Source organism: Cygnus olor, chromosome 1 (genome assembly GCF_009769625.2).
Source record: "Cygnus olor isolate bCygOlo1 chromosome 1, bCygOlo1.pri.v2, whole genome shotgun sequence".
NCBI lineage: Eukaryota > Metazoa > Chordata > Aves > Anseriformes > Anatidae > Cygnus > Cygnus olor.
In genome coordinates, this window is record NC_049169.1 from 121335497 (window position 1) to 121350753 (window position 15257).

Here is a 15257-nt window from a genome sequence, read left to right on the forward strand (position 1 = left end):
GTAATCAGTAAATCCTTGCTATTGATTTCTATTGACTTTACCCAGTAGTATGTAAGTGTGATTTCTATACTTGTATGAGTCACTTGACTTCTGAAGAATAAATGTGAGGGTGGCCTTTGAGGGAAAGAGAATTTACGGTAATGGATTTTTTTGTTTGTTTTAAAAAAGTTGTGATTTAGCATGGGATTTTTGGGCTTTTTTCAATTTTCCAGAATGCTTTCAACAAAATGGGTGTCCATGGATAGTTCAGGCCTAGCATTACTTGTACTGTAATGGGCTTTTTTTCTTCTTTTTCATATTGTGTTTTCCTTAGTTTCTTTGCAATGTCAGCATGCAATTTGCTGCTTTTCTGATGATATAATTTTACTAGCTGCTCTGGAAAATAAATTTCTCATAGTTCCAAGTGAAAATACTTCAATGAGAAACAGTAAACTAGAAATGAAAAATCAGAGTATTTATTGAAAAACAAGTATAACACCACTCTACAGTTACAATTTAAATATTGCAGCTCTTCAGAATAGTTGCTACAAGTGTTAAATTCCAAAGCAAAATATCTAATTTAATCTGAATTTAGTTATTTCCCTCAATTTTAACCCATCTTGGTCAATTAGCAGAAATACTAATATATAATCCCACTCATTCGCCATCTGAATTTTTTGTTTGTTTTATAAAAAGCTGTTTTATTGTACGAGACAATTGGATTCTCTTTATTCCTTTGCAGAACTTTCTGAGTAGGTGCTATATGCATTTCTCTTTTTGGTTTTGATCAGTTTTTAGAAACTGTTGAAGAAAGAACATTTACCACCACAGTGATGGGTTCCAAAATGGATCTTGACAACTACCAAACTGCTTTAGAAGAAGTACTCACATGGCTTCTCTCTGCTGAAGATGCACTACAAGCACAAGGAGATATATCTAATGATGTAGAAGTTGTTAAAGAACAGTTTCACACCCATGAGGTACATGTTTATAATCTTGTGTTAGTCATTTTCCTGCTTGGATCCAACAATAAATTAAAGAATATTATATATATATATATATATATATATATATATTTTTTTTTTTAATTTTTTATTTGGAGGATTTAAAAGTAATACTGGAAACTGCACCATATGCAAAATGTGAAAGTATTTATTTCTGTTTTATGTTACAAGGTTTGTGGAGGGTTTGGAAAAATAAAGCGAATTTGAAAATCAGGTTTGGAAAGTGGTGAAATCAAAGATATTTCTCCAAAGCCTGTTCTTTCCTTCCAAAGAATCAAACCTAAAACAGGATTTTGTTTTTATTGTCAGGGTTTTATGATGGAATTAACAGCTCACCAAGGACGTGTTGGCAATGTTTTGCAAGTTGGAAGTCAACTACTAACAACTGGAAAGCTTTCAGATGAGGAAGAAAATGAAATCCAAGAACAAATGAATCTACTTAATTCTCGATGGGAAAGTCTCAGGGTAGCAAGTATGGAAAAACAAAGCAAGTAAGTAATATGCTAGGTAAAATAATATATATTGAGCTTGACTGGAACAATTCTGAACTTCAGTAACAGCTGTGGTTTTCTTCCACTTCAGTGTGAACAAGACTCAGTCTTAGCTCTTTTTATAACCAGAAATCTAATGTGTAGTGACCTTGAAGCTTACATGTTGCTTTGAGACCAGAAGCTGCACAGATCAGCAGCTATCAACAGCTTTGACACTTATAGCATTTAAATGAAAATTTGTATAACCTGTCCCACTTTTTTTCTGGTTGTTTCAACAAGTATCACACAATATTTAGCTACAAGGGAGAGAATCTTTACAGAGATGCAAAAAGAAAATGAAAACAAATCTTTAAAACCTATAAAAGTTGATGCAATAAAAGCAGTAAATGGAAGGTTAGCTTTCCAGACAGTATTGTCATATGGGTTTATCTGAGGAAAAATTACAGTATCCAAGAAAAGTGCAAGATCTGTAGCTTAAAGTAGAAATACAATTATAAGTAGAAAAAATAAACTATTAATTAACTAGTCTTTGAATTATTTTTAACATTTTTAAGTCTTATTTTGAAATTTTGATTTTTGTATTAATATCTAGTACAAGAAAGCCCATAAAGGTAAGACCTTGTGATTGTGCTACAGTGGAGTAATTTATTTTGCAAGATACAGAGTAGTTAACACAGGAAATTAATTGAAAGTGGCTTTTTGTGTGAGTTGCATTCCTCCTGTCTTAAGAAACAGTCTTTTAGGTACCTCTGTTTCACATTCCTTTTCCTCAAACTTCTTTTTTTCATGTGGAGTCTTTTAATTTCTTTCTGATATAATAACTAAGTTTCAAATTCGTAGAAATTTGTTACACCTATTGATCTTTCTGTATAAGGGAAGCAATGGTGAAGTTTACAACTATTATACTAAGCCAAATCCAGTGGAAATTTTAAAATTAATGGAATGTCACTATTAGCTTCTTCATAGTCAAGAGGTGTTAATTACTGAAGAATATAGCTATTCTATACAGCAAAGACAAATAAATGCAGTGGCAAACAACCTGAGTCTGAGATCCCTGTTGGCTTCCTCTGGACTTTGATCCAGACAGACTTCATTAAAATCTTTCTGCCAAGACCTTAATTTTTCTCTCAGAAAAACCTAATGCACGTATACTAAGCAAGAAACTCTTCTGTTTCTTCAGTGCATCTGGAGAGCAAGTCCTTTTGCAACTGTAATCTTTATAAAAAGGTGAATATCTTTGTTAGTCAGGCCACTAGTCTAGCCCAACATCCTGACTATAACAAAATAACAAGCTTTAGGGGAGGTACGTGATCTCCTGAACCAGCATCTTCTCATCTGCTATTGTAACTGTTAGAGATCAAATATTGGGCTGTATAAACTCATTGCTCTGGACACCACATATTGGGCTCTTGTAGTGAGTTTACGTGGCAAGATTTTGGTAGCGGGGGGCTGCAGGGGTGGCTTCTGTGAGAAGAAGCCAGCAGCTGCTCCATGTTAGGTAAGAAGATTCTTGTGGATTCTTCTGGATTATTCTCACTGAAGACACCCCTGCAGCTCGCCGCTACCAAAACCTTGCCACATAAACCCACTACAGCTCTATGGACCATTACTCCCATTTGCTAGAGCATGTCTAGTGCATTATAAAGTTCTCTGTAGCACTTTCATGACCTTGAATTGTTTTCCACTGAGGGAACTTCCTGAGAATGAAAGTAGTTGTGTGTATTTGGTAACCTGCCATTGATTTTTCTTCCATCTATTTATTCAATATCTGCTTGGCCCTTTACACTTTGTAAAGTGTAAGTGTGTACACTTTACAGCATCCTTTGGCAGTGAATATCACAAGCCTCTTACCTAGCGTGAGCCACTACTTTTTTGAGGGATGGCATCTTTTTATTGGTTTTAATTAGGTCACTGGTAGCTTAACTGATTCCTTCTAGTTAATATGTTGGAAGTGAGGATCTTTCCTTACTGTCTCCATAAATATCAACCTCTGATTATTTGTTTTGTTCTCTTGCTCTTCTTTGAGCTTTTTCAGTTCTACCTTATCTTTTTGGAGTAAAAAGGGGACCAGAAAGAATCATGCACAATATTTAAAGGCAAGCTATAATTTTGAACAATTGCAAAATATTGTTTTGTTTTGTTTCATTCCAATATTTTCTTGGTAATTCCATCAGATGATATTTTTGTGGTTTTTATCCATTGATGACCTTGCATATCTTTGCGAGTCTATAAAATTGTTGATGGACTTCAGCTATTTCAGCCTAACTTCCTCCAACTGAATTGTTTTCTAGGAGAGTAGAATCTATGTACTTTGGTGTAGGCAGTTTTTATTTGCCATATTTTCATTTAAAACAACACTCATGGAGCAATCTCAACTCTATGTGTATGTAGTATTTTGTCTACTAAAATATACCCTTTGATACCAACTATTCAATTTACTCCTAGATGCAGCTATAACTCAGGGAATCAAACAGTCTACTATGTTCTTAAACATGTTATATTTGGGTAATACAAAGTCAGAAGAAGACATAGTGATAAGAGCTTCACAGAGAATGTTGTGTTACTATTTAATTTCTTATACAAAAAATAAACAAAACAAACAAAAAACCTGATATATTTAATAAAATTTTGGTTAGAGCAAGAGAAAATTTTTCAGGACTGATGTATTTAGAGATGGCTAATTTTTACCTATTTGGTCAAAACTCCATTTCAAGCACCAGATGGAGGATTATGAACTTAAACAGCTTTCATATCACAATGTAATATATTTCTGGGTTATTATACTCAATTTAAACTTACAGAATCTATCTTGTACTTTGGTGTAGAGAATAATCTTCTGAGCAGATTGCTGTAATCTTGTCTTTAAGGCAACAGTGATATGTTTATCCAAACAGAGATGGTTTTTTGTGGCGATAAGAGCAGCAAGGCTGTCTGTCCTCTGTGGTAATGGCAATAGGAAGTGTAGTGAAAAGTAGCCTGCACTACAGCACAGGGGAAACAAAAGCAAGTAATAAGCAAAGAGTTAAAAAAACAAAAACAAACAAAAAAAACTGATAACTAATACTATAAAAGTGAAAGGGACTTAATATTTGAAAAATGATTAGGAGGTCAGAATATCAGAGTAATTTTAGAACACATCAGTGCAATTGATTAAAAGTGGTACAAATTGGATTTGCCATGTATTCACTCTGTATTGGAGTGTGTCCAGAGAAGGGCTATGAAACTGGTGAAGGGTCTGGAACACAAGTCCTGTGAGGAGCGGCTGAGGGAACTGGGGTTGTTCAGTCTGGAGAAGAGGACGCTCGGGGAGACCTTATTGCTCTCTACAACTACCTGAAAGGAAGGTGTGGGGGGCCGGGGGTCAGCCTCTTCTCGCAGATAACTAGTGACAGGACTAGAGGGAATGGCCTCAAGTTGCGCCAGGGGAGGTTCAGGTTGGAAATGAGGAGACATTTCTTCTCAGAAAGAGCAGTCAGGCATTGGAATGGGTTGCCCAGGGAGGTAGTGGAGTCACCATCCCTGGGGGTGTTCAAGGAAAGGTTGGACGTGGTGCTTAGTGGTTTAGTGGGTGACATTGATGGTAGGGTGATGGTTGGACCAGATGTTCTTGGAGGTCTTTTCCAACCTTAATGATTCTATGGTTCTATATTTGACTCTTGCAGCAAGCAGTACATTAACATGCTGAACGAAAACGGCCTGCTTTTTCATTTCTTCCTCCCACCCAAATAGGATTCTTTATAATAAAGCATCTCAGAGTGATAAATGAACCACTGGAGAGGAAAACTTAATGCAATTTACCACTTTATGGGGAATTCCACAACTATTAAAGCACATTCAGTTCAATGGAAAAGTGTTTTGTGCTTGAAAATAATGAGATCCATACTGTAAACACAGATTGCAATAAACTCTTGAGGTATATAACTAATTATTAAAATATCTATCAGATGTTTATACGAGTAATTTGAAAAACAGAAAGAACCTGGAGAAATTGGAAAAAGAAAGAAACATTCTTCTGCTTAAGAATCAGACATGATTATTTTATGTATTTTATTTTTACATTTATGTTCCTTACTTCAGAATAGTAAGTTTTCTTTACAATGAGTATTTACTTGATCCTATCTTCTTTTTATTTACTTTTAAAACAAATTTACCAGATTTTCTATACCGTTTATTATTTCATTTATTGCTAAAACTTCGCTAAGATGAAGCACTGTATTTAATATCTGTAATGCCTTGGTTTATAGAACATTGAGTAAGAGAATAAAATACACATTTGAAAATGAAGAAGGCATGGAGGTAGCTAATCCTTGTGAACCATGGGATATAATGCAGGGTGTCAGCTTCCTGTACTGTATCCCTTAAAGAAATAAAGTGATTAGAGAGGAAAAGGGACTATGTGTATCTTCTGGTCATTCTGATTAATAATTAACACATTATTGAGAGAAAGAGAGAGAATCATGAATATCCATTACACTCTGTTCTTAGAAAAAAATAATGAGAAATCTAATGCAAAAAAAAAAAAACAAAAACACAAGTGTTTCTGTTTGATATTTACTATTTAGTCATCTGGATTAATGGAACACTTCCCATTTCTTGGAATCATTTTTTTTTCTTCTGTGTCTCAGGTTCCATCAAGATTTCTGTTACTAGTTCTAGTTGTTCCTGTGACTTCTTTTCTTTTGTCCTTACTTTCCAACAACTACCAACTGGAATCTTTAAAAATTATTAACGTTTCTAGAAAATAGCATAGCTTTGTAAAGTGCCAGGTATAACAACTGATTCTATTTCAGTACTATCCAGGACTAGTAAAGTACCTTTCAGGATATGACCATAACTAAAATACTATTATAAAACAAGTTGTTATAGTGGTTTTTTTGTTTGTTTGTTTTTTTCCCAAATCATTATTTCCTGAGGTGGCTCGTCTTGATGTTTGCCTGCAGTTTCTCCATTTTTCTGTATCCATGGCTCTGCAGTAGAACATATGTTACACGTCCTCAGGACTCCCTTGTACACTCTTTCTACTCTTTCTTTGTTTCCCAGCCCATTTTTCACATTTCCTCTCTGTTACTGTTCCAAGACATTCTGGCTTGACTAATCTTTCTATGGCTACTACTAATACTCAATTATTTCTGTTTCAGAAATTCTCAGACAATTTTGGGTTTTCTCTTTTGTCCAGATGCAAAGAATAAACCAGAGATAAATTGCTAGTGTTGTTGTCTGTCCCAAGAGAGCTTTTTTCCACAGAGCTTTTCCCCATCCAGTCAGTCGCCATCCTATATCATTCCAAACATTCTTCCTTTCCAGGTGCAGGACTTTGCATTTGTCCTGGTTGAATGTCATAAACTTTCTTGTTCCTCCAGCCCTTCTAGGTCTTTCTAAACGGCATCTCTGCCCATGAGTGTAAAATGTGAAAGTGAATTTATAACTTTATGTATAGAACAGAATTTGCAGTATTTTGCATTCATAAATCAACAGGTGCTCTCAGGGATTGCTTATGAATATGCTTATACTAAGCAATCGCATCTAACAAATTGAATATGAGTTATATGAGAGGAAAACAAATAGAGAATAGTACTGGAAATTTATCAATTTATCAATTTCTTTTTACAATGAGAGTTAAAACTGTGTATACAGTATTTAACTTAGCTGCATAAATAGCAAGTAGTAATTGTATAAAAAGCTTGTTGGAGACTAAATGTTTGGCTCCTTCTGAGAAGATTCAAAATTGAAATGGAGGAAATAACATAACATTCAAGAATAGAAATGCTGAAGTATCAGACATACTGTAAAATATAAATGGGCTACAAATGGCATATGGGATCAGACACAGTATGTCTGATGTTGGCAGATATTAAATCCTGGTTCAGGAGAATGTAAGTGTCCCAAAAAGTAGCTATCTACATGTTCAATGCAATCTTCTGTTGTGATTATTTTGAAAACTATTAGGTATGCCTGGGAAAATACAGAATGATACTTAATTTGGACATATTTTGATGTGTTATTTTCAAAATAATACACTTCTGGATTTTTTCAAACTATCTTGGGAAAATCTGAAATAGTTTGGACAAACCCAGAAGTAATTGCATTATTTGAGTATACCTTGAAATTGTGACAAAAAGCTATATGTTTGGATTTGTGTAAGCACCTGTTAGTTGACTAACTGGTGTCGGACAAGGCCTCTTACACTTCTTTGGAGCAGTACGTTCACACTGCACTTCTGCCAGTCTGCATTTGTGCAGGTGTTGAGGGAGAAAAATATACTTATGTTTTGTTCATCTAAAATACGAACAAATGGGAAGAAAGTCAATGTGAATCTGGGCACTTTTTGGTGCCACTGGTTGCACAATGACAAACTTTACAATAGCTTTCTCATTTTGGCTACATTTTTTCACAAAGCCAAAAAGGAGCCAACTGAGAAATAAGAGGAATTAAAATAGGACTGTGAGCTAGAGTCTTTCTTCCATGACAGTTTCCTCTGGTGTGAAAGTTCAGCTCAGATTTCCAAATCTCCAGATTACGTTTTGAGAATAGCAAACTCTAATGGTGTGGTCCAAGAGTTGTACTTCAGGTATAAGCAACATAGTATAACTTATAATGGTTTCACCAGATTTGCCATCATGGACAGCAACTTTGGCTTGATAAGTTAAAAATCCCATGTTATAGAAAATATGAGTAATAAAAATAACTACTTGTAGTTCCATTTTTCAGCACTAGTTTACATATTATTTCAAAGGTCCTTTTGCTGAGATGAACATTTTGTTTAGGCAAGATTGGAGGATTTCTGAGGATGGTAAGTATGAAATGTGAAGGATTTGTAATGGATTTCTGGATACGTCGATTTGGAGTTATCAAAATACTTTGTTTAGGCAAAACTGAAGTATTTCCTTTTTTAATTTTTGAGACTATTCTCTGCTGAATAACTGAACAGTTTAATAATCTGTTCTGTATAATACCCTTAATTTCAAGAAACCTTTTAAGTACATATGTCTGAGGGCTTTTAAGTGCTTGTAATAGACAATACAAGAAACCAGATAGCAGGAATCTTGAATTTTCAAACAGCTTTAATAGAAATGCAACTGGAGAACAAAAATTTAACAAACTATAAATTCCACCCAGTACTCAGGTTCTAATAAATAATATAATAATTAAAAAAAAAAATCCTAATTCTAGACTCTTTCAACTAAACTATTGCCTAATTCAAGACTGTTTCAACAAATCTTCACATGGCTGTTTGAAAATATTTTTTACTCTGGCTTGACATCTAGCCTCATGAAAATCAGTTTAACAATGAAAATGCCCAAGAAAGGTTTTTTGTTTGTTTTGTTTGGTTTCATTTTGGAAAGAATAGGGTTTAAGACTGAAATCAAAACCTGTGCTGAGCAGTTACGTAACTTTTTTTAAAAAACTTTTTATTATTATTATTTGTTTTTTTTTAAATAAATTTTAAGAGGCCCAGCTCTCCAGAAAGTTAAGCAACTCTCTACATGAAAGTTAAGTTTCCTGATAGAAACAATAAGAGTAAACCTTGCAAAGCTGTCGTATAGTTTGCAGTCTGTATTCTACTTTTGGACTTAGGGAATTAACATGGATAATTAATAGTATACAGGGCAGACATTTCTTCTTTTTTTTTCTTTTTTTCATGTATAATTTGAAATGTTTATTTATTTGTTTTACAGTTTACATAAAATCCTAATGGATCTGCAGAATCAGCAACTAGCCCAATTAGCTGACTGGCTAACAAAAACAGAGGAAAGGACAAAGAAAATAGATTCAGAGCCCTTAGGTCCGGATCTAGAGGACTTAAAACGTCAAGTAGAAGAGCATAAGGTATGCTATGGAATTCATGTACTGCATAATTTGTGATCTGATAGACACACAGGAATTAGAGCAACTGTGGAGTTTTATGAGTTTTCGTTGCTTTCCCCACACATCAACATGTATATCCATCTTACATTTTAAGTCCCTGAAATTTCCCCTCTCTACAAGCTGAGGAGAAATTTTTACAAATTTGGATTCAAATGGTCTGCATAGAGCATGCTCTAGTCTTGAGACTGCCTTCAATGAATTCCTGTTTAAACAAGTTCCTTTATACAAATGATTGTCTCCAGTGAATTGCATGGTAAAAATAGATGCTTTAATTATAAAGAACAGCCCTTTAGCTCAGGGCAAATTGAATCTGAGGATTAGAAAATGACTAAACTTTCTAATTTCATTGGTTTGCTGACTTCTCACATCTTTCACAGTATGTGTTAAACTCACACCTCTACTCCTTGCATTTGCAATGATTTTTTTTTTGCATTTTTGCATCACTTTCCATCCTGGTTTTGCCATATTTCAGATACTAATCGGGAAATAAGTCACTTTCTCCCTGGTTGTAACGCGAACCTAGGGATCCATGAGTGCTCTACCCCCTATTCCTTGATCAAGAACTGTCATGATAAAGTTAAGAAATCTGAATTTTAAGGATTGTTTTAGTAATTTGGTGCACTTCACAGTCCTTGATAACTGCTTATAGTTTAGCTCTCTGAAGCAAGTGGCATGAAAGTCGGAAAAAAGGATTCTTATGAATAAATCAGCTCACACTATGCCCATGAAGGAATTAAAACCCTGAAATGTCTTAGGATAATGAATGTATGCCTTAACATCAAAAGTCTGTGAACTCCTTTGTTGTTGTGTTAAGCCACATTATCATATGGCTTTTTTTTTGTATGTGTGGGATTTTTGTTTGTTTGTTTTTTTATTATTATTGCTTTATCCTCAAATAAAACTAAAGTGTTTTACCTAAAAGGTTTAAAATACCTAATCTAATCTCCAGCTGGGGCATCACTTCATACATAAGTGAATTCTTCTACTTGAAAAAGCAGCAGGAAATTGATAGGGTAAAATTTAACATGGTTTGTAATACAGTTAAGGTTTCCACTGTGACTGGGCATATACAGATAACCATGTTATTTTTCAGACTGTGACTATCATACTACATATGTATTAATCACTGGAGCACTCTACTCAGGTGTTGGTGGCACGGTCCAGGACTTTGTTTATCCACACTCTTCTGTTGGTTGGTAGCTAGTTATAAATACCTAAAAAGTGTGTCAGGTAGGATGTGATCCTGGATACCTGGTTTTTGGGTGAGTGGGATGAGGGTGTATTTCAAGTTTTCTTTAAGAAACAAAATACAGAACCCAGTAATTTAATACAGTGGGATAACTATTAGGAGTTTAACATTTACAATTTGTTCTTAGTACATTAAGATAAAGCTTGAGATAGATAAAAATGAAAAGAAATTGAATATTGCCTTCTCTGTGACTTGAAGTTTCAGTACCAATGCTTCTTTAGCTCTTGTTTTTCCCATCTTTGTCACTTGTCCTCTTGTTGCATTTCAGCAGAGAGAACAAGCAAATAAATCTTGTTGTTCAGTTCCCTATTTAGTGACAGAAGCTTGACTGGCTTTATTTTTGTTAACAAGCAGAAAGGTGGAGTCTCCATCTTGCACAGAAAGTTAGGGAAGGAAAAAAAAAAAAAGGAAAATAAAGAGGAGACACTAAAACTCACTAAGAGGTTCCAGTACCTTAAATGTTTTCTTCTTTTCCCCTTTACTCTTTATATATATTTATATATATATAACCTATATATGTATATATATAGGTTAAATGTTTAGTGACAATACAGTAGACTGTCTTCTGAAGAGAGTGAAGATGTATGAGACCTCCATACTGCCCTTCTATATGAGCTGTGAGGAGGGAGGGAACAATTGATTAGATGTATATTGCATGAACTCTGGGAAATTTTGGGAGCGTCAGATAAGTGTCAAGAGTTGTAGAAATTTGAGAAAGTTAGGAATTATTCAAATACCAGTTTGTGCAAATGTTTACAGATTTTTCTTCACTTTTAGCAGTTTATTATTTCTCAGTAAGAAAAAAAAAAAAAAAAAAAAACAGCCCTGAATTTTATAACAGCCTGTAGCAGGCTGAATACCAAAACTCAATGGGCAAGAAACTTTTTTTTCTCATGTTCAGAAGTCATCAAGTGTCTCTCTCAATTTTTGTCCTGGTTTCTGCAATAAGGGTATGGCATGTATTTCCTAATCTTGAACCATCAACATAGTTTCATCGTATGTTATTAATGTTGTTTGTAGGAGTGCCCAGCCAAAGATCATATGTGATTGTTTAATGTAAAAAATGCATAACTTTAAAACTTTTGAAATTTAAAAATATTTTAATATGCTAATGAAGTACACAATCTAATCCACTGTTTATTTAAAATGTGTGGGCTATTGTTATGTATAGATGCTGTAATGATATCAATAAATCATCAACTACATCAACTCAACAAATATTTTCTCATGCCAAATTTTCAGTCTAAAATACTGTAAGAGTTATGCCTTGTGAGTGAGTAATAGTAAGCTATTTTCATGAAAGGAATAGAAGTCTACAAAATATGCTTATGTTAGCATGTGCACACTATTGTAACAAAATACATTTAAATATACTTAGTATTGAGAGCAATAGGATTACAGGGTTCTTGCACATTAGTTAGGGAAACTCCAAATACACAGCGCTTTCTTAGTTGGGAATATATTTTCCAACATTTATGTTTTAATTATAGGCATTTCAAGATGATTTGGAACAGGAACAAGTAAAGGTGAACTCTCTAACCCATATGGTTGTGGTGGTGGATGAAAACAGTGGAGACAAAGCTACTGCTGCGCTGGAAGAGCAGCTTCAGGTAACTGAACTGAGAGAACTGAACTTCCGTCTCGGAGAAAGAGCTTTCAGAGGCTTTAAGTGAAATAAGATTGAATAAGAACTATTTGTAACATACATTGGTGTATCTCAGGAGATATTTCTGACTATGACTTTTGAATAGATGGGTACATACAGGTTATTTTACAAAGATCTTAGAGCAACTTTTCTGGTGCCTTCAGTATCAACCTGATTTATTTATACTCAAGACCAAGTACAAATGTTCGTCTTTTGTTTCTCAGCTGTATTTCATTACTACTGACAGAAGGAATGTGATTCTCTGCTATAGTTAAGGAGGAGGACATAGCATGCAAGAACCTACATAATTAAGTGGATTGTGACTTTACTGAAATATTTTTGTTCTGATGGGAAACTTGTGCATGTGGTATATTTTGGTGTTGCAGTGCATTATGTGTCATTATCCACTGTTAGGTGCTTAAAGGCACATTCATATTAAATGATATCCAATAAGTTTTTTGTTTTGTTTTGTTTTGTTTTTAATGCTAATGCTGGCCCCATCAAATTGAAAGAGGACCTGTTAAAAAATAAGCAAAACCAACTATGTGCACTAAGCAAAAATAAGCAAAACCAACCATGTGAAGGATCATCTAGACAAATAATGGTTATCAAAAATATTAAGAACATGTTGGTTTAAAAAAAGAAAATTTTAGGGGGGAAAGATATAGTTTCTTTCCCAATAGTTTCACTTGAACACATTTTCTAGGAAATAAAGGGAATTATCTCAGTCTGTCCTTAGGTTCATTTCTCTTTTTCAGAGTATATCCTCTTCTGTAACTTGTTTTATTAATGTTTTGTCATTTAGGATTATTATGACAAGGCTTCCTAGTGTACCAGCATTGGGAGAAGCTAGCAGCAACATCCTTTCAATTTGTTTCAGACCTGTTCTCCATTGCCTTTCGATTCACAGTCTAAACAACAGACAATAACTTCTGTATATTCCATTTTATAAAAACAATTATTTGAGTATCTCCTCAAATGATGCAACAGAGACATGTATGTGATTAAACTAGCAACCTAGATGATCTAAAAATCAAACTTTATTTTAAGAAAGTTTAGCATTTCATTCTCAAAAAAAATATATACATATAAAAAAAAAAAGTGTTGGTCTTACTGTAACTTCTGAGTGAACTTAGATGGACACTTAGTATTGGGACACATTGACTGGAATCAGGAAGAAAGATATTCCTGAGTTGGTGGTCAGATGTCTAGACCACTGCTCAGGAAGTACGTTGGTATTAGAACCAAAGTTCCTTCCAGTTTTCTCTTTTATAAAGGAGAAAGTAGTTTCCTTCACTTTGTTTCACTGCTCAAGGAAATAAAAAGATTTCTGTTTTTTTGTTTGTTTGTTTGTTTCTTTTTCAATCATTAAAGGCCAAGATTTCTCCAGAGAAACTCTCAATACATTCAGCTGGAAGTTATGTCCATAGCACAGACAGACGTGTGTACTGTCTTGAATCTAGCCAATTTGGGTACCAATCCCAATAAATCTGTAATTAGTCTGGGATTTAGTGTAGGTAGTACACATTTGACTAAGATGCTGGACACTGACACTACAAATTGCTTAGACATCAGGGAACACAACCCTGGGAAAGAAACAATGTAGCCTACACTTAACTATCAATTATTACTTCTTTTTAAATTTATCTTCAGTGTCAGAATCATGGTATACCAGCTCAAGACTTTATCTCAGAATTTCTTGCCAATTGCTTGCATTTTCTTCATTGGAATAAAGCATATCCCTTGCAAATTCACAGTTCCATAAGCTTAGCTAAACTAAGAAAACAGCTCGAATGGAAGAGTAAAATTAAAAAATAGATGGGAAAAGGTTTAACTGGGATACTATTCTATGTTTGCAAAATGCAGGTTCTTGCAAAGGGGGCTATGGTAAAGTATGACCAAAAAAATAAAAGTGATAAATATTAAAGACATTCTATGTTTAATATACTTCATAAATCAGAAGATACACAACTGAGATCTTTGAACAGTGTGGGGAAAAAATATAGAGGACCGTGGATTATTGGACATTTAATCTAATCTCATATTTTGGAGAATGAATGTTCTTCAGTAAAATATAGGGTCACAGCAGCACTCCCTACTACCACCACCCCTCCCCACAACAGGCAGAGTTGATTATCTTTAGACTAGGTATGTGGAGAAGGCCAACCAGTTTAAAAGATGGAGTGATGGAAAGCAGATATTCTAGTCTTATAAGTGTGACATAGAATCCAAAGTCCTACAGAAAAGGCATGTGCAACAAAACTCAAGTACTCAAATATAGCAAGAACCATACAGGAAACTCACTGAGGTTGTCAGTGTAAGCATGAGTAAAAATGATTGAGGGCTCTTAATATTTTTAATTTGGTCTTCTGTTTATTTTATGAGAACCTATATAAGCCTACAGAATAAAAAGCTTATTAGCAGTTTCAGTAAATAGAACTCACACATTACTGTGTTGTGTTTACCCCATTAAAGAAGCAAAAAGAATAATGTGTGTAAATGGAGCACAATGGAAATGTGTCTCTTTAACTGTACCAGTGGAGAAGGTGCCTGTTATTGAGATAAAGGAAGCCCAATTGTTACTGTCACTGAGGAGTTATATTTGTATTGTTACTGTCATTCCAGGTATATTCCTGGAACGATGCCAGCAAGGGAATTCCTGAGGCACTGTATTCTGCAGCACAGGCATGCTCTGAGCAGTGTGCAGGGTGGTGTGGAAAAGTCCTGCTGCTGTACAGCTCCCTCCTTCAATCGTACTCTCTTAAAGAAGAGTCTGAAAGAAAAGTTCAATAATCCCATTGCTCTGAAAGTCACAGAATATGTAGCAGTATTCCAAGTATCAGTAAAAACAAAATACAGATAAAAGGTCATGGGGCTTAGGGTTTTAGGGAGGTCTGCAAATTTTCATGCCTTTATGCCTAGGAGTTACCACAGTTCACCCATTGTCCTAGCAAAATGTTATATCGCCTTTCCTGAGTGTATGAGAACATCGTTTGGATTTTTTTTTCTATTCACGTGTCACT

The 15257-nt window shown here is 34.5% G+C and overlaps 1 protein-coding gene across 15 annotated transcripts in view; it reads left to right on the forward strand.

The window, feature by feature from the left end:
* The window catches only part of DMD (dystrophin), a 1063969-nt gene that overhangs the window by 286507 nt on the left and 762205 nt on the right, over positions 1 to 15257 (forward strand). For all 15 annotated transcript variants that reach the window (XM_040530986.1, XM_040530983.1, XM_040530994.1 and 12 more), the window contains 4 exons: positions 771 to 959; positions 1293 to 1474; positions 9151 to 9301; positions 12080 to 12199. In XM_040530986.1, the coding sequence (XP_040386920.1) occupies positions 771 to 959; positions 1293 to 1474; positions 9151 to 9301; positions 12080 to 12199 (642 nt within the window). The remainder of the gene's footprint in view (positions 1 to 770; positions 960 to 1292; positions 1475 to 9150; positions 9302 to 12079; positions 12200 to 15257) is intronic.